At 46.7% G+C, this 19,407-nt stretch overlaps 1 protein-coding gene across 3 annotated transcripts in view; it reads left to right on the plus strand.

Moving 5' to 3' along the window:
* The window catches only part of elovl1b (ELOVL fatty acid elongase 1b), a 68,998-nt gene that overhangs the window by 41,895 nt on the left and 7,696 nt on the right, over positions 1 to 19,407 (plus strand). Inside the window, exons 3-6 of one of the 3 annotated variants that reach the window (XM_084309413.1) lie at positions 2,799 to 2,933; positions 16,703 to 16,793; positions 16,911 to 17,101; positions 18,740 to 18,820. In XM_084309413.1, the coding sequence (XP_084165539.1) occupies positions 16,733 to 16,793; positions 16,911 to 17,101; positions 18,740 to 18,820 (333 nt within the window). In that variant the 5' untranslated portion in view covers positions 2,799 to 2,933; positions 16,703 to 16,732. Of the gene's footprint in view, positions 1 to 2,712; positions 2,934 to 16,702; positions 16,794 to 16,910; positions 17,102 to 18,739; positions 18,821 to 19,407 lie in introns of those variants that run through there. The other 2 variants (XM_084309414.1, XM_084309415.1) reach the window with 2 other exon arrangements.

Genomic DNA, 19,407 nt, shown 5'->3' on the forward strand with positions numbered 1-19,407 from the left:
GAGAGCTGCTTTCTTGACCACTGTTTCTGTGTGTAGTGACCAGGAGAGCTGCTTTCTTGACCACTGTGTCTGTGTGTAGTGACCAGGAGAGCTGCTTTCTTGACCACTGTGTCTGCGTGTAGTGACCAGGAGAGCTGCTTTCTTGACCACTGTTTCTGTGTGTAGTGACCAGGAGAGCTGCTTTCTTGACCACTGTGTCTGTGTGTCGTAACCAGGAGAGCTGCTTTCTTGACCACTGTGTCTGTGTGTAGTGACCAGGAGAGCTGCTTTCTTGACCACTGTTTCTGTGTGTAGTGACCAGGAGAGCTGCTTTCTTGACCACTGTGTCTGTGTGTAGTGACCAGGAGAGCTGCTTTCTTGACCACTGTGTCTGTGTGTAGTGACCAGGAGAGCTGCTTGGGGGTGTGCAGCTGCAGTGCTGACCCTCCGCGCCTCCTGCTGTCTCCTGTAAGTCCACATCATCGCTTTGGTTTTACTCATGTTGCGAAAATCCAGGAGGGACCACAATTTAGTTTGGTTTGGTTTAGTTTAGCTGTTTGTCACCTAGACTTTGGAAATGTTACTGAACCGACACGTGTTCATTTTGAACACGCGTAATCAAAATGGCCTTGGACAATGATCTCCTGGCTGACCTGTTTATCGGTGTGAACCTTTTCTAAAACATGCAATGCAATATCACCACCACCAGACATAACACTGTCAAGCTTACAGTCCAGGTATTTTACTGTTGCTTATACAACGGCATGCAAATTTCTCGATTCTGATTGGCTGAAAAGAAAAGTTGGATGTGTTAGTTGGTTGGATGTCTAGGTGAAAGACAGTTGGATGTGTTAGTTGGTTGGATGTCTTAGTTGAAAGACAGTTGGATGTGTTAGTTGGTTGGATGTCTTAGTTGAAAGACAGTTGGATGTGTTAGTTTGTTGGATGTCCTACTGAGAACAGTTGGATGCACTTCCGAGCTGCTTCCACATGGAGGCAACTTTTCTTTTTTTCTTTTTTGGGAACTACTTTTTCTGGCGGATGGTTTTTTCAATAAATCTTCGATTAATGTGTGTTTATTGTATAGCAATAAGGTTGGATGAATGTGCCAGTTGTATAAAAGCATTACACCACTTGTAGTCGTGGTTTGTGAAAATTAAACCATGCCTAGGGAGGTCTAACGACCACCCCTCCTGCGCATGATGTAATGCTTAATTACACACCCTTGGGCTGAGTTGTTAAAACCTTTTGAGCCGAATAAAATTGCTTCTGTTTTGCCCAGGCACAACGAGAATTTGTTGGTGTTGTTGCTGTTGTTGTTGTTGTTGTTGTTGTTGTTGTTGTTGTTGTCAGCCAACCAGCCTATTGGCCAGTCATAGCCCACGGTGGCAGTTAGTATGCAGCTCTGTGGGGAGAACAACCTGCCTTTCAGAATGACACTTCAAGAAGACATTTGGTTTTTAAATGTTACTTGTCCTTTCGGACAAGTTATGTTTTTGTAGGTTTTTATTGATTTTTGCTACCGGGCAGTCCGGTAGAGAGAGAGAGAGAGAGAGAGAGAGAGAGAGAGGAGGAGGAATGGGAGATAGACCAGGGAAGACATTCGGCAAAGATCACCGGGTCCGGGAGTCGAACCCGGGTCGGCCGCGTTGCACCGTAGTGCTGTATGCATGCGGCCATTTGGTTTTTAATGGGTCTCATTGTCCATATTTACATGGCAGACGTTTTGCTATTCTATCTATCATGCTCAGGTTGGGTTCCTTTCCACCCTGTTCCAATCCTGATAACAGGGTGAAAAGGAACCCAACCCGAACATAACATGAGAGCATGACATACAGTAGTTCCACATACAAGGAACCCAAGACATAAGAGCAAAATGGCTGCCGTGTGAATAATGGTCAGTGGATTCCTAGGTCATGTCCTAGCAGGTCATATTCACAAGAGATTCTCTTCTTGATTCACACGACAGAATCACAGGAACCTTCAAGTAGAAACCATAACAATCGCCAAAAAGATTTCCGACAGCAGAGATTTACAAGCGTGTTGTTGTGGTTGTTTCTAGTCCTGGCTGCTCTCTCTCTCTCCTGGCTGCTCTAGTCTTGGGGTCATTGGATTGATTGTCCCGTCCAGATGGGGCGATAAAGGGACGCTAGCGTCGCTCTCTGGGTGCTGGCAGCGAGGAGAGCCGGGCAGTGGTGTAACAATGGCCCCCTTCATGATAACAGAGTCGCCACTGATTTCTCGCCCGCTGCCTGTGAATAATATTATCGGCCCACCCTCGACCAGAAACCCACAGGGCAGTGCCACACGGTCGTGTGTTTCCATAGTTTGTGTGTCAGTGATTTGGGGTAGAGGTTAAAGGTGACCTCACCCTTATGAGGACCAGAGTGGCGTTGACAAATTATGGACGGTTGCCCCACACTTCCTTTTTATTTGGAGGGGGGGGGGGGGTTCAACCGTCGGGTTGAAGTACAGGCCAGCACTTCCTGGCTCACACTCACCCTGCTTGCACTCATGAGCACGCGCCTACATGCACCGCTCTCTTGCTCTCTCTCTCTCTCGCTCTTCCTCTTTCCTCTGCACACACTCTCTCTCTCTATCGCCCTCTCTCTCTCTTTCTCTGAGCTAGTTATTCATCCGCTGAGTGCGTCAGGGAGGGGGCGGGGCCTCAGAGGGCTGCAGTACCAGTCACACTTTGTCAGTTTCCCCTCTCACTGCCTTTCCTCACATCTCTCTCTCCCTCTCTCTCCCTCCCTCTCTCTCTCTCTCTCCCTCTCTCTCTCTCTCTCTCTCTTGCTCTCTCTGTTTCTTTCTCTCAGCGTTTGCTGAGCCCCGGTGGCCCTTGTTTCCAGAGAGAGTCTTCTTCTTTTTTTTTTTTTTTAAACTGAAGTCCACACTGGAAACCACCAGCCTTCCTTCCCCGAAGACTGAGGAAGAAGCAAACCACAAAAAAGGTAAATCTCTCAAAGTACTAATAGAGGGCATCCTCAAAAAAACATCCTGCGGCTAAAAAGTTGGCTGCCTGCCTTGAAGAGAGCCGGTGGATTTTGTGGAAGTGCCCGGTCTGTGTCTCTTTAAGACAGTAGTCTCGCCGGGGGAAGAGTGCTGTTCTCTCAAGGGTTACCGGTGTGTTGGAGAGAAGAGAACCCCACAGTTGTTTCTGTCGAGGAAAGGTGCCACTCCTTAAAAGCAGCATGTTTGTCTCATGGGCTCCTGGCTGCTCTCTCTCTCTCTCTCTCTCCTGGCTGCTCTCTCTCTCTCTCTCTCTCTCTCTCTCTCTCTCTCTCTCTCTCTCTCTCTCTCTCTCTCTCTCTCTCCTGGCTGCTCTCTCTCTCTCCTGGCTGCTCTCTCTCTCCTGGCTGCTCTCTCTCTATCCTGGCTGCTCTCTCTCTCTCTCTCTTCTGGCTGCTCTCTCTCTCTCTCTCTCTCTCTCTCTCTCTCTCTCTCTCTCTCTCTCTCTCTCTCTCTCTCTCTCTCTCTCTCCTGGCTGCTCTCTCTCTCCTGGCTGCTCTCTCTCTCTCCTGGCTGCTCTCTCTCTCTCTCCTGGCTGCTCTCTCTCTCCTGGCTGCTCTCTCTCTCTTTCCTGGCTGCTCTCTCTCTCCTGGCTGCTCTCTCTCTCTCCTGGCTGCTCTCTCTCTCTCTCCTGGCTGCTCTCTCTCTCTCCTGGCTGCTCTCTCTCTCTCTCTGGCTGCTCTCTCTCTCTCTCCTGGCGGCTCTCTCTCTCTCTCCTGGCTGCTCTCTCTCTCTCTCTCCTGGCTGCTCTCTCTCTCTCCTGGCTGCTCTCTCTCTCTCTCCTGGCTGCTCTCTCTCTCTCTCCTGGCTGCTCTCTCTCTCTCTCCTGGCTGCTCTCTCTCTCTCCTGGCTGCTCTCTCTCTCTCTCCTGGCTGCTCTCTCTCTCCTGGCTGCTCTCTCTCTCTCCTGGCTGCTCCCTCTCTCTCTCCTGGCTGCTCTCTCTCTCCTGGCTGCTCTCTCTCTCTCCTGGCTGCTCTCTCTCTCTCCTGGCTGCTCTCTCTCTCTCCTGGCTGCTCTCTCTCTCTCCTGGCTGCTCTCTCTCTCTCTCTCCTGGCTGCTCTCTCTCTCTCCTGGCTGCTCTCTCTCTCCTGGCTGCTCTCTCTCTCTCTCTCCTGGCTGCTCTCTCTCTCTCCTGGCTGCTCTCTCTCTCTCCTGGCTGCTCTCTCTCTCCTGGCTGCTCTCTCTCTCTCCTGGCTGCTCTCTCTCTCCTGGCTGCTCTCTCTCTCTCTCCTGGCTGCTCTCTCTCTCTCCTGGCTGCTCTCTCTCTCCTGGCTGCTCTCTCTCTCTTTCCTGGCTGCTCTCTCTCTCTCCTGGCTGCTCTCTCTCCTGGCTGCTCTCTCTCCTGGCTGCTCTCTCTCTCTCTCCTGGCTGCTCTCTCTCTCCTGGCTGCTCTCTCTCTCCTGGCTGCTCTCTCTCTCTCTCCTGGCTGCTCTCTCTCTCTCCTGGCTGCTCTCTCTCTCCTGGCTGCTCTCTCTCTATCCTGGCTGCTCTCTCTCTCTCTCTCTTCTGGCTGCTCTCTCTCTCTCTCTCTCTCTCTCTCTCTCTCTCTCTCTCCTGGCTGCTCTCTCTCTCTCTCCTGGCTGCTCTCTCTCTCTCCTGGCTGCTCTCTCTCTCTCCTGGCTGCTCTCTCTCTCTCTCCTGGCTGCTCTCTCTCTCCTGGCTGCTCTCTCTCTCTTTCCTGGCTGCTCTCTCTCTCCTGGCTGCTCTCTCTCTCTCCTGGCTGCTCTCTCTCTCTCTCCTGGCTGCTCTCTCTCTCTCCTGGCTGCTCTCTCTCTCTCCTGGCTGCTCTCTCTCTCTCTCCTGGCGGCTCTCTCTCTCTCTCCTGGCTGCTCTCTCTCTCTCTCTCCTGGCTGCTCTCTCTCTCTCCTGGCTGCTCTCTCTCTCTCTCCTGGCTGCTCTCTCTCTCTCTCCTGGCTGCTCTCTCTCTCTCTCCTGGCTGCTCTCTCTCTCTCCTGGCTGCTCTCTCTCTCTCTCCTGGCTGCTCTCTCTCTCCTGGCTGCTCTCTCTCTCTCCTGGCTGCTCCCTCTCTCTCTCCTGGCTGCTCTCTCTCTCCTGGCTGCTCTCTCTCTCTCCTGGCTGCTCTCTCTCTCTCCTGGCTGCTCTCTCTCTCTCTCCTGGCTGCTCTCTCTCTCTCCTGGCTGCTCTCTCTCTCTCTCTCCTGGCTGCTCTCTCTCTCTCCTGGCTGCTCTCTCTCTCCTGGCTGCTCTCTCTCTCTCTCTCCTGGCTGCTCTCTCTCTCTCCTGGCTGCTCTCTCTCTCTCCTGGCTGCTCTCTCTCTCCTGGCTGCTCTCTCTCTCTCCTGGCTGCTCTCTCTCTCCTGGCTGCTCTCTCTCTCTCTCCTGGCTGCTCTCTCTCTCTCTCCTGGCTGCTCTCTCTCTCCTGGCTGCTCTCTCTCTCTTTCCTGGCTGCTCTCTCTCTCTCCTGGCTGCTCTCTCTCCTGGCTGCTCTCTCTCCTGGCTGCTCTCTCTCTCTCCTGGCTGCTCTCTCTCTCCTGGCTGCTCTCTCTCTCCTGGCTGCTCTCTCTCTCTCTCCTGGCTGCTCTCTCTCTCTCCTGGTTGCTCTCTCTCTCTCTCTCCTGGCTGCTCTCTCTCTCTCCTGGCTGCTCTCTCTCTCCTGGCTGCTCTCTCTCTCTCCTGGCTGCTCTCTCTCTCTCTCCTGGCTGCTCTCTCTCTCTCCTGGTGTTGTCTTTCTCCTGTCATCTCTCTGCTCCACTTGGTTCATCATTAACTCTTAACCTCATGATCAAGAGTTCCCTTTTCCATACCCATGGGAGTGGAACTTTGTACAAGCCCTTAGGGCTTCGTTCCCTCCTAGCGCTGTTTTATTTAAAAAAAAATATTGTGCTAAATAAATAAACTAAACTAAACTAATGACTCATTGGCAGGACTCGCATCGCATGTTCCCCTGGCCCTCTTCCCACTGTGCTACCTGTAAAACGCAGCCTTGTTGTCATGTCATGGATAGATTAATGGGTAGGGGGCTGGCCAACGTTAGGTTTTCAAAGGTTTTTCCAATATTAGCACGATTGTAGAAAATGTACTTCTTGAATTGAGTGACGTGAGAGTGACACTACTGAACCCAACTCCGGTCAGGACACATGTGTAACTTAGCTCTGTCCAGGGGAGGACGTGACCGCCTTGGGATACCGCAGGTCTGGGATCTGTGGCCACGGTTATACGGAGGTAACACACTGACGCCGACCCTCATCTGTATCATGGTGACGATAAGTGCCGCCTGGTATTCCACAGTCTGTCGGTGGTACCACCGTGGAATCGCTGACTGTGCAGTCGCTTGATTGATAAGGAAACTTCTCTGGGAGATCCCTGCGTTTTCTGAAGTACAGTAGGCATACAGAGGATTTTGGAGCCTTTTAACAGACTAGCAAAAGCGGTTTTGCACGAGTCACGTGTGTGAGGTATTCTGAGATAAGCAGATACCGATAGATTGTACAGCGATGTCAGTGCAGAGTGATTGCAGAGTGACTACATGGTGTTATGCATGGGGAGTTACACCCACGCACTGAGCCACTGACACGTCCTCCTGGGCTGTGGTTAGTCGTGTTTGATGATATTATCAACAGACATAACTAGAAGTCTCACTGTGCCACGTTGTGCTCTCTCCGAAAAAGAATTAGACAAGCCGAGTTCTCCGTTTAGCTTTAGCTGAAGATTGAATGGGGATGAACTTTAGTTTTTTTCATGAACGGTCTCTTTTCCTCTGCGCCTGGGGACGTGGGGAGAAAAGGATAACTCATGCTGTCTCTCTCCTTTCTTGGGTTGAGGTTCCACCCGGTCATGAGACTATTCCCCTGACTCGCTCACGCTCAGTTATTTCAGTTTTTTGATGTTTTTTCTTTTAAAGGGAAAATCCACCTTTGAACAGGACTCACGTATGGGGTGTTCATTCAGTATATTTGTAAATACAAGTAACTATCCCCGAATCTAAAAACCAGAGTACCAACAATCCAAAACGAGCATTATGAAGCGTATTTATAGAGCTGCTCCGGTGAACAGGGGACTTATTCTCGTGGACGCCAGTCAAGCATTTAAACCGGCTACATTTATATTGGTACTGTACTAGAAATCACCCTGTGTACGCTGTCGCACCGGACCCTCTGACCTCCTCTACAGTTAAGGGAGCACCTTCAGTAAATGTGTTGCTTGATAACATCACAGACTAGACTAGAGTCTCGGCTTTGGGAGAGAGAGACTCTGCAAACACATTGATTGATTGATTGATTGAACATTTTATTAACAGATTGCAGAATGGGTACAGTACAGTACGGCTCAATACACACAATTGTTAAGGGGATGCAGACCAGAGAAAGACTTTCGTCTTGTTTACATCGGGGTCCCCCATTTTCAATTCATCATAACATATATGACACACACGACATACAGATAGACAGTACTGCTACATCTATGCATTTATGACATACCAGATTTGCAAATACAGTACTGTTTGTGATACAAAAAGTGTCCAGAAAAGAGTGTATATACATTTGACGTAGAAACTGTACATTGGAGGAGGTTGGGTAAGAGTTTTCTGAAATGCCTTTGTGTGTTTTTTTGTTATCTTAATATATTGGGGTGTGGAGAAAAATTACTTGAGCACCAAAACATGTCGGCGCGCGCTCTCGGGCCTGCAGACGCAAGTAGAGCGGAATGCAGTGAACTTTGCCCCACATATGATGCTAATGTGAGCCGTAAGCCGCTACCAGTAGTAGGTGTGGCAGATCTCAACAGTGGTTGGAATGGTGGCACGATCACACATCCTGCGACGGGGATCCTAACAATGGAGGTTTTAACCTGATATCCACTGCTGTTGTTGTTATCTACAATGGTGCCTGTGTAGTGTCCTCAAGTGAAGAAACTAGTCCGCAAGTTATCCAGGCAAAGACGGGGGGATGTCCAGTGTTGACCATGAGGGTCAGACCGGAAGCTAAATTTGACCCTGCCGTGTTATGCCTCGACAGGATTGGCATGAATCCACTGAAAAACTACTTTTCTCTCTATCTGACTGTCTATCATACCAGTCACACTTTCAATGTTAAAATTGTATATAATAACATCAGAAATTGTCTATGCACCCCTCAGAGATAATGCTATAGATTTCCCAACAGCCGGTATGGTATGCGCTTGTATGAGTTCAAATGCATTACATACTAAGCTCAAAAGCATGACAAGATGCCTTCATGGTTTACAGCTGGAGACACGAACAGACATACTTGATGAGTTGCGTAAAAAACAATCAATAGCGTACGGGCTGAGCGATCGAGAGGTCGGCACCCCAGCAACAGGCGCACTTACATGGAGTCATTAAACAAATTCATCAATAAATTGTCAAGCAATAGAGACGTCGGCACAAGAAACACACTTATATATTTAGAATTGATCAAGATGAACAGGTCACTCGGCGGGCGCACTTACACGCCTGAAGACCAACACTTCACAGAAACACACTGGTCTCATCATGTATCACGGCAGATATGGCAGGTGGAATACAATATGCAACATCAACGCCATCATGGCAGGTGAAAAGAAGGCAGGCAAATTGATCTCTATGTCTCTCCCTATCTCTCACACATGTCATCATGGCTGGTGAAGAAATAGCCAAGCTTACAGCAGGTCAAGCTGACCGGCCCCACCTCTCTCCCAATCACTAACACACACACACACACACACTAACACACACACACACACACACAGTTTGACATTTCCACTTCCAGTGACCGGGGGGGGTGCCTATGGACTGGTCACCACTGGGAATGTCTCTATTAGTGCACTGTCATCTGATGTGTGTGTGTGCGTTCGTGTGTGTGTGTGTGTATTTGGCCTGCCTTTATCAGTTTTGACTCAAATATAAGGTTATAGATTTTTGTTGCAGAATACCAGTGTTGACTTTTAAGAAATTATTAATCAACTTGCATCAGGTTTGCAAGCAACAGCAGAGAAAATATGTTTGCAAAAGAAACTGCCTCTGAAGTTCATTTTTAAATGTTTGTCTTCGGCCAGAGGACGATTTTGTCTCCATCAGCGAACAATCATCACTGTCTCACATAGAGACCAAGGGAAGCAATCATGCAACCTCAAAGGCACTAAAAACTAAATTACAAACATCTCAAAACAAACTGGTCAGGCTACTGCTTGACCTTACGCCTAGAACCCACCTCACCCCTGCCCACTTTGACAAACTAGGATGGCTTAGAGTAGACGACAGAGGACAGCAACTTGCAATGGGCCTGGCCTGGACCAAGGTACCCATGTACATGTCGAAATACTTCCCAAAGGTCAGTGAATACCACGATCACAACACCAGAGGGAGCTCCACAAATCATGTTCAACCCAGATTCGGCTCAAACAAGGGACTAAACACGTTTCGCAATTATGCCACATCAATGTGGAACGCCCTACCCAAAGCTGTAAAGACTACCCACTTTCAAAACCACTCTCAAAGAACACCTACGGGAGACTGCAATTCGAAACTGGCCCCTGTAAATGTCCTAACCCAACCCCCTCCAATGTACAGTAAATTACCTAGTATGGTTTTGTCAATATTCCAATGTACAGTGTTGCTTGTTTATACAGTGTTTCCCCCCCCCCAACCCCCTCAAATGTACAGTAAATTACCTAGTATGGTTGTCAATATTCCAATGTACAGTTTTGCTTGTACAGTTGTACAGTGTTTCCCCACCCAACCCCTCCTACCCAACCCCACCCAACCTCCTCCAATGTACAGTTTTTACGTCAAATGTATACTCCCTTTTCTGGACTCTTTTTGTATCACAAACAGTACTGTATTTGCAAATCTGGTATGTCATAAATGTATAGATGTAGCAGTACTGTCTATCTGTATGTCATGTATGTCATATATGTCCTGATGAATTGAAAATGGGGGACCCTGATGTAAACAAGACGAAAGTCTTTCTCTGCTCTGCATCCCCTTAACAATTGTGTGTATTGAGCTGTACTGTATTGTACCCATTCTGCAATCTGTTAATAAAGTTTTCAATCAATCAATCAAACCTCTAATCTGTAGGGCTGACCTTCGAATTTTTTTTTGGAATTCGAAGCTTCGGGGCCGAGATTCGATTTTAATTCGAAACATCGAAATAAAAAGAAAAGTTAAAAAATAATTAAATTTTCTTTTTTTTTAATTTTCTTTTTAATTTTTTTTTTATGTTGTGGGACTTGTACAGCACTTTGTTCAACTTTGTCAGTGCTGTAAAGTTTAAACCTTTTTAAATCTTAGACAAACGAAACACTTTGCTTTCATGAAATATTGTAAGCCGTCATTTGATGCTTTATAAAAGCAGTACAATGAACACAAATCTGTCAGTGCCGAGTCCGACCTCATCTTAAATAACAAACAGCATTGCTTGTTGTAGTTAACAAAGAGAGGCAGAGTTGATTTAGCAAAATAAAATAAAAATGACTGTGGTGGCAGACAAGAAGATTTGAGCCAAACATTGTACTGTATGCGCGCCTAAAGTCAATCTTCCAATTTCTATTTACATTGTATGGAGGAGCTCCATGTTATAGCCTACAGCCTACACAGTGTCTGGTTTTCTAGTTTTAAGCTTTTGAGATGGACTTGTTCATTCACAGTCTGACTGGCTTTTTTTTTTACAAACTTTATTCTATAAATTTATAAGTTAAGATAAGAGAATATATTCCTTTATTGATCCCCTTGGGGAAATTCAGGCCTCATAGCAGCATGGGGGAGGGGGGAGGGGAGGTACAGGCAGGTAGTAGAAGACATACAGGTACAGGTCACAGAATTATAGTAGTACAGTGGAGAAGTACAAATAAAAATAGAATAAAAAGGCAGTGTAAACAATATACAATATAATTAACTCTGGACATGCACATACACACCACGCCAACCCAACACACTCATAAACACACCACGCCAACCCAACACACTCATAAACACACCACGCCAACCCAACACACTCATAAACACACCACGCCAACCCAACACACTCATAAACACACCACGCCAACCCAACACACTCATAAACACACCACGCCAACCCAACACACTCATAAACACACCACGTCAACCCAACACACTCATAAGGTTAACCCTTTCACTGCCACACGACAAAGGGTAACCGTTAACCCTCTCACTACCACACTAGTGAAAGGGTTAACCTTCTGTAGTGTGGTTGTGATTGTGAAAGGGTTGTGGCAGTGAAATGGTTAAAATGATTTAGAAACAATGCAATTCAGTCTGATTGTCAGGCAACAGGGTTTGTATAGTTGCCACTATTATTAAAGCACTTTGCATATATCTCATTTCCCTAGTCTCCTTGGAAGCAACCCCAGTTGACATTGTCTAAAATAGTGGCCACGCCCCCCGGCAGTGTTTGTAAATGTTGCCTTGTTGCCAGAGCAATGCAGGTCATTGTTTTAACCACATTCAGATCAAGCAGATCAAACAAATATATATTTTTTTATCTACTTTTTCTCCCATTTTCTATTATTTTCTCCCATCCTAATTTCGTATCGTCCAATTCTACCCTCCTCTGTCTCGAACACTGTTAGGCCACGCCTCCCACAAGCCGGCTGCAATGTGGACCAAGCCTTACATCACGTGTCCCCTCCGGTACTCGAGGAAGCAGCAGTCGCATCTTTTCACCTGCACAGCGCGATCTCTCAGCGTCGGGGGTCTGCGTTTGGAGGGACACGCCGCCCCCGTCGCTTCCTGATTCTGCTGCGCAGGCGCACCAACCGACCTGTAGGAGTCGCTGTCCACAACGCCCGATCCCCACCCATCAGCTTCCCACCCCCTAATACTGCCAATTGTATTAGTATGAACGACCAGCCAAGCTGATAGCAATGCGGAGAGCTGGGCTCGAACCCAGCGTCTCCTGCATTGGTGGTGAGCGCCTTGCCCACTGCACCACCTCAAACAAATATTGTTCTTCATGGAAAGGAGTCATTCTCAATGTTGCTTATTGTCACCTTCCCAACCCCCCTGTCCCTGTCCCACATTCCAGGTCATTGTGTTATTATCTGTAGTGATGTTGGCTCAGGGAGGACTGTGCTGTAATTCTAGGGCAGGGAAAGACTTCAAGGCTGTAGATTGCAGGTTGAACAATGGCTCCGTCCTGCTCCATAGGGTGGTGAAGGGGCCGCACCCTCCCCACATAGCATCCGGCCGTGGTTACCCGATAGAGTGATTGATATGTTGAGCCTTTTGTCAAGAGAAATCTAAATATTTAGGACTGCGAGCCATATCACCGTTGGCTTTCATTTGACGAATATCCTTGTCGATGTCGCGCACTCCTCCTTATGTCTGAAGCTGAGGAACCGGCCCGGGCAGGAACACGGGAAGATATCAAAGGCTGGATTTGGTTTGGCTTGGCTCCGATACAACACTGAAGCAATAGTGTTGTTGCCCCATCATCCCTCCCCTGGCAGCTCCCTAGAGCACCTCCCCTCCGGTGTCAGGCCATGTCTGTGGAGTCATAGATATATATAGAACACTAGATAGCTTGCCCGCGCTGCCGGCCAATGGAGAGCGACGTCACTGAACCGCCGCCATCTTGCTCCAGTTAGCCTTGAGTGAGAGTGAGTGAGCTGCACAGACAAAAATACTCATAACTCGCTGAAATATTGACGGATTTACAAACGGTTTGGTTTATTACAAGCATTATTAACGTGGCTATGATTCAAGCGGTTTGTAAAAAAAAAACATCTTTAACATTTTTTTTTTATAAGTATGCAGTATCATAACTACATCTTTGATGTTCATAGCAAACCAACCCGTTTGTAAATCCGTCAATATTTCAGCGAGTTATGAGTATTTTTGTCTGTGCAGCTCACTCACTCTCACTCAAGGCTGACTGGAGCAAGATGGCGGCGGTTCAGTGACGCTGGTGATTCCGCCTTAAGCTATCTAGTGTTCTATAGATATCTATGTGTGGAGTGGCTGCGGCTGGAGCACGGCATGAATGAATGAATGAATGAATGAATGAATGAATGAAAACTTTATTTAACAGATTGCAGAATGGGTACAATACAGTACGGCTCAATACATACAATTGTTAAGGGGATGCAGACCTGAGAAAGACGTTTGTCTTGTTTCCATCAGGGTCCCCCATTTTCAATTCATATAGACATATATGACATACATGACATACAGATAGTCAGTACTGCTACATCTATACATTTATGACATACCAGATTTGCAAATACAGTACTGTTTGTGATACAGAAGGAGTCAAGAAAAGGGAGTATATACATTTGACGTAGAAACTGTACATTGGAGGAGGTTGGGTGGGGGGGGTTGGGTACATTGGGATATTGACAACCATACTGGGTAATTTACATTGGAGGTGGTTGGGGGGGGGGGGGGGGGGCGGGGGGCACACTGTATAAACAAGTAACACTGTACATTGAGGGGGGGGGGGAGGAGACACTGTACAAACAAACACAATTGTACATTGAACTATTGACAAAACCATACTAGGTAAATGACTGTACATTGGAGGGGGTTGGGTTAGGATATTTACAGGGGCCAGTGTTGAATTGCAGTCTCCCGTAGGTGTCCCTTGAGAGAGGTTTTGAAAGTGGGTAGTGATCCACATTCCTTTACAGCTTTGGGTAGGGCGTTCCACATTGATGTGGCATAATTGCAAAACGTGTTTAGTCCCTTATTTGAGCCGAATCTGGGTTTAACATGATTTGTGGAGCTCCCTCTGGTGTTGTGATCGTGGTATTCACTGACCTTTGGGAAGTATTTTGACATGTACATGGGTACCTTGGTCGTGTAGTGTATCTTGTAGACCAGGCCCATTGCAAGTTGTTGTACTCTGTCGTCTACTCTAAGCCATCCTAGGTTGTCAAAGTGGGCAGGGGTGAGGTGGGTTCTAGGAGTAAGGTCAAGCAGTAGTCTGACCAGTTTGTTTTGAGATGTTTGTAATTTTGTTTTTAGCGCCTTTGAGGTGCTTTGGTACCATGAGGTGCAAGCATAGTCGTAGTACCCCTGAATGAGTGCTCCTGCCAGAGTCTTCAGGGTGTTCTTGTTTACCAGAGAGGAGATCCGGTACAAGAATCGAGTTCGTTGGTTGACTTTTTTTATTACATTGGATGCCATTTTGTCACAGGAGAGATTAGCCTCTAGGATGGAACCCAGGTAGGTAATTTCATCTTTCCTTGTGACAATATTGTCACCCACTGTAACTGAGAAGCCGTCGGTCTTGCTGAGTTTGTTATTTGAACCGAAGAGAATGGACTCTGTTTTGCCCATGTGTAATGATAGTTTGTTATCAGCGAGCCATATGCAGATTCTGCCTAGTTCCGAGCTGAGGGTTTTTTCAACCTGTAACTTGTTCTTGTCAGAGACCAGCAGGGCTGAGTCGTCCGCAAACAGGAACAAGTTGCAGTCACAAGCTGACGACATGTCATTTGCATAAATTAGGAACAGTAGCGGTCCTAGTATGCTTCCTTGTGGAACACCACAGCTCACTGTGAGGGGGGGGGATAGGGTACCGTTTACCTCCACCATCTGTTCCCTCCCCTCAAGGTAGGATTGCATCCAGCTCACTGATAGACTATCAAAACCAATTGCTTTTAGCTTGTCAATCAGAATGGAGTGATTGACCGTGTCAAAGGCCTTTTGTAGGTCCAGCATGACCATGCCGCAGTATTTGCCTGCGTCCACCTCTTGTTTGATGTGGTCATTCAAATAGAGAAGGCATGTGTCAGTGGAGTGGGATGTTCTGAAGCCAGATTGGAATTCGTAGATTAGATTTTTTTCCGCTAGGTACTTTTCGACCTGTTCGTAGACTATTTTTTCCATGACTTTCGAGATGGAGGTGAGAATAGAAACAGGGCGGTAGTTGCCTGGGTCTAATTTGCTGCCCTTTTTGTGCAGAGGGGTCACCCTCGCAATTTTGAAGTCCTTGGGGACGTGTCCCTGTTTTATGGAGAGGTTTATTATGTGTGTGATGATTGGTGTGATGGCGGCTGCTGAGTCTCTGAGGAATTTGGAGGGGATGTTGTCATGGCCAGTGGCCTTGTTAGGTTGGAGGGCGCTCCGCTCAGTTTATTGAGTACCTCATCTGTTGTTACCATTTCCAGCTTGAAGTTGTCCTTGCGGACCCCTAGGTTTTTGTAGTAAGCTACTATGTGTTCTACCCCATAAAGCCCTGAGTGGGAGGGTAGTTTGTTTACCAGTGTTGTGGCTATGTTTGTGAAGAAAATGTTTAAGTAATTGGCTACATCCAGCTTGTCTGTGATGAGCGTGTTGTCCGTTTTTATGTTTATGTTTGAGAATCTGGTTTTAAGTTTTTTACTGCATCCTAGTTGATTATTGAGTAATTTCCAAAGTTCACGTGGTTTGTTTTTGTTTTCCTCAGTTTTGTCATTGATGAAATTCTTTTTTGCAGTTTTGATCATGGAGTTTACGTCGTTTCTTAGTCTGTTTCTTTCTAGTTTGAGTTCAGTCACGTGGGCTTGGAGTTCACTGCTCGTGCTTTTAGTAAGCTTTGACTGACTTTTACGAAACTCAGAGCATTTTTTGTCTCTGGTTTTCATAGCGGCCAGTATTTCGGAGTGCATCCACGGCTCAGCGCGATTTTTTACCCTGGTGGTTCTTAGGGGGGCCATGTCGTTTAGTATTGCTGAGAATTTGGTTTTGAAACCAAGCCATGTTTCGTCAACCAGTGTACCATTGAGTTCATCTGACCAGTCCAGACTCTCCAGTTCAAGGTTGAAGGCCTCGCTAGAGTAGGTTTTGAGGTCTCTAGATGTGACTGTTTTGTGGCAGCCAGCCTTTTGTTTTAGTTTTTTTCGAGTACAGAATATCATATAATGATCACTTAACCCACATGCTATAACCCCTTTATTTGAGATCTTGGACTTGTCGGAGGTCAGAATGAGGTCAATGGTAGTCTGAGTTGATTCACATACACGTGTGGGTTGGGTGATTAGCTGGCTGAGGCCATGCAGATCACAAAACCTACTGAAGGCCTTGAAGACGGGTGCATCTTTTCGTTGCATATCCGTGTTCCAGTCTCCAATAAGAATTTTGTCTACATCCTCAACTCCAGCTAAACACCCATCCAAAGTCCCAGGCATGCTGGGACTTTGTGGGGGCAGGGACAACATGCCGAGTCTGGGGACGAGTCCCTTATCCAAGCCATCCGTTATCACCGGTATAATTACATTTCACGTCTGCTGAATCAGGAAGCAGGCAGACAACCCACCTCCTTGTAGGCATGTGCTGCTGCTTGCTCCCTCCCTGTGCCTGGCAGGCAGGTCATGAGACGGTACGGCAGCTGACCCAGAGAGAGGAGACCGTGTTCCAGTCATTTGTTGCTCACAGTGTCTCTTCAATTATCAAGGTCGACCGTTGAAGAAAATACAGCTGGGTTGTTCAGCGTTACGTTTATTCTTAAGGCCCCGTGACGCTTGACCACACATTCACGGTCAACAGGAGGCTGCGTATCTGTGTGAATCACAAACGTACGGCGTGGGTTTCTGTTAACGTCTAGTGTCGGGGGAGGGGCGTATTCCATGATGACCGACGCTGATTGGACCGTCGTGGGCCAAGAGAATAAAAGATTCATGGCCCCCCGATTTCATGCCTTTACTGTTTGATGTTATAGGACAAGTGAATAGACGTTTACCTTTGGGCCTTGGCTGATTAACCTTAAAGGAACAATGAGTTTGCTTACATGTTTTGTTTCTGTCCAACAGGTAATCGGGTAACTGCTCCAGGTGACCAAGATGCTTCAGGACTTGGGCTCACGAGCCATGGAGATCTATGACTACCTCTTATCGGGGACTGGTGAGTATCTTTGACTAAATGTATTTTGGTTTACTTGTGTTTCTGGTGTTTTAATTCTCGCCAATCTATATCCAGAATTCTATCTTTGGCTGATTTATCCAACTTCTTTCTGCTCAGACCCACGGCTGAAGATGTATCCGTTCATGGATAACCCCGTCCTCATGTCGGCGACGCTGCTGTGCTACCTGCTCTTCGTCCTGGTCGCTGGACCGCGCTTCATGGCCAACCGCAAGGCCTTCCAGCTGAAGGAAGCCATGATCATCTACAACTTTGCCCTCGTGGCGTTGTCACTAGTCATCGTCTACGAGGTAATAATAATAATAATAATAATAATAATAATAATAATAATAATAATAATAATAATAATAATAATAATAATAATAATAAACTTGTATAGCACCGTTCATACAAGAATTGCAGCTCAAAGTGCTTCACAGCAGTAAGAAAAAAAAGAAAAAAAACAAAGGGCAGAAAATTGGCAGATCAAGAGCAATGCATAAAGTGCAGGCATAAAATAAGTATAAAACGAGCAGAAAATAGGTGCGGCTGGGTAGCGCAGCGGACTAAGCGCCTGCCTACCACCGCAGAGACACTGGTATCGAATCCAGCTGTCAGCGGTGCCTCCGGCTTGGTCGGTCGTCCATACTAACCAATTGGCAGTGTTAGCGGGTGGGAAGCCGGTGGGGTGTGTATCCTGGTCGTTGTAAACAGCGACTCCTACAGGTCGGTCGGGGCGCCTGCTCAGCGAGGAAGGGAACTGGGGGAAGTAGTGTGATCCTCCCACGCGTTACGCTCCCCCAGTGAGAGTCCTCGCTGTCAGGTGAAAAGAAGCGGCTGGCTGACTCCACATGTATCGGAGGAGACATGAGCAACGACCGGAGTGTTGAATGTCCCGTGACTAAGACGGGGAGGACGTGACCCTCTTGCGCCGCCCCTGTGCCTCAAATAGATCCGCTATCAACTCTATCTTTAATCTTTCAAAATGTTCAGTTGCTATCGCTATTAGCTCTATCTTTAATTTTTCAAAATGTACAGTTGCTATTGCATGCACTCATCTGTGTTTCACCACACACATGAGTGCATGCTTACCAACTGTCCGTCTGCAACACTACTATCACCGACATCTAAGAAGGGAGATCCCCCCTTGAACGGCCCTTCTAAGGTTTCTCTCCTCCACATTGCCTGTGGAGCTTTTTTCCCCTATTGTTAGGTTTTAGTGAGTTTTTCCTTACCTTCGCGTGGGGTATGTCTGGGAGTGCTTGCATTCTTTCATTTATTTGCATTCATCTAAAAAAATGTTGGACCCTATGGTGTTCTTGTTCTGTTCTTGACTTATTGTTATGTTGTCTTCTTGACTTGTTTAAAGAAGACCTGTACGGCCCATGGGGACATTAACGTGTGTTGTCGGGCCCTATAAATAAATTTGATTTGATTTGATTTATGTGATAGTATCTATCAACCCTCCCTAGACCGGCAAGTGGGGGGAAAATGCGTGCAACGACCAGGAAGGGAATTGGCATAACGACTAAATTGGGCTGGGAGAAAAATACAGAAAAAGGGGGAGAAAAAGTAGATAAAAAAATCAAACAAGCAGAAAATAGACAGAAACAAAATAGACAAGGTCATGGTAAGGCATATAACATTAACCCTTTCACTACCACACTACAGAAGGTTAACCCTTTCACTACCACACTACAGACGGTTAACCTTTCACTACCACACTACAGAAGGTTAACCCTTTCACTACCACACTACAGACGGTTAACCTTCTGTAGTGTGGTAGTGAAAGGGCTAACCCTTTGTCGTGTGGCAGTGAAAGGGTGGTTAACCTTCTGTATTGTCGCGGTGAAACGGTTAACCATTCGGTAGTGTGGTAGTGAAAGGGTTAATAGGCCTCTTTTTGTTTACGCTCACCCCCAAATGACTCTGGGTTGATCTCCTTTCAGTTCCTGATGTCTGGTTGGGCCACCTCGTACACATGGAGATGTGATCCAGTGGATTACTCCGACAGCACCGAAGGACTACGAGTAAGTCTTCGCTTCATAATACTTGTGTTCAATCACAAACTCTTTGACAAATATGGTATGAAATTATTCAAATGACTGTAGCTATAAGTAGGGATGCACTGATACAATATTGTTATCGTATTTATTGGGACAATATTAGGCTGAATTGGAAATTCAGCTTTCGAAATTCAAAGCTATGCAACTTGCTGCATTTTGACACGTAGAAAGATGTTAGATTTAAGATAAGATATTGATCCCCTTGGGGAAATTCAGCCATAATAGCAGCATGGGGGAGGGGAGGTACAGGTAGTAAAAGACATACAGGTACAGGTCACAGAATTATAGTACAGTGGAGAAGTACAAATAAAAATAGAATAAAAAGGCAGTGTAAACAATATACAATATAATTTACTCTGGACATGCACATTATGGGCGGCAAGGTGCGAGATGAGGGTATGTATGCCCTCTCAGTTATATTTTCCCCACAATAAATATAGTTACAATATATAATTTAATCATCTAAATCTAATCTAATATATAATCTAAAAAACCGAAATGCTAAAAGCTAAATATATGCAATATATAATCCAATAGTCTAAATCGAATCT

Source organism: Notolepis coatsorum, assembly GCF_963971535.1.
Source record: "Notolepis coatsorum genome assembly, chromosome: 3".
Lineage (NCBI taxonomy): Eukaryota > Metazoa > Chordata > Actinopteri > Aulopiformes > Paralepididae > Notolepis > Notolepis coatsorum.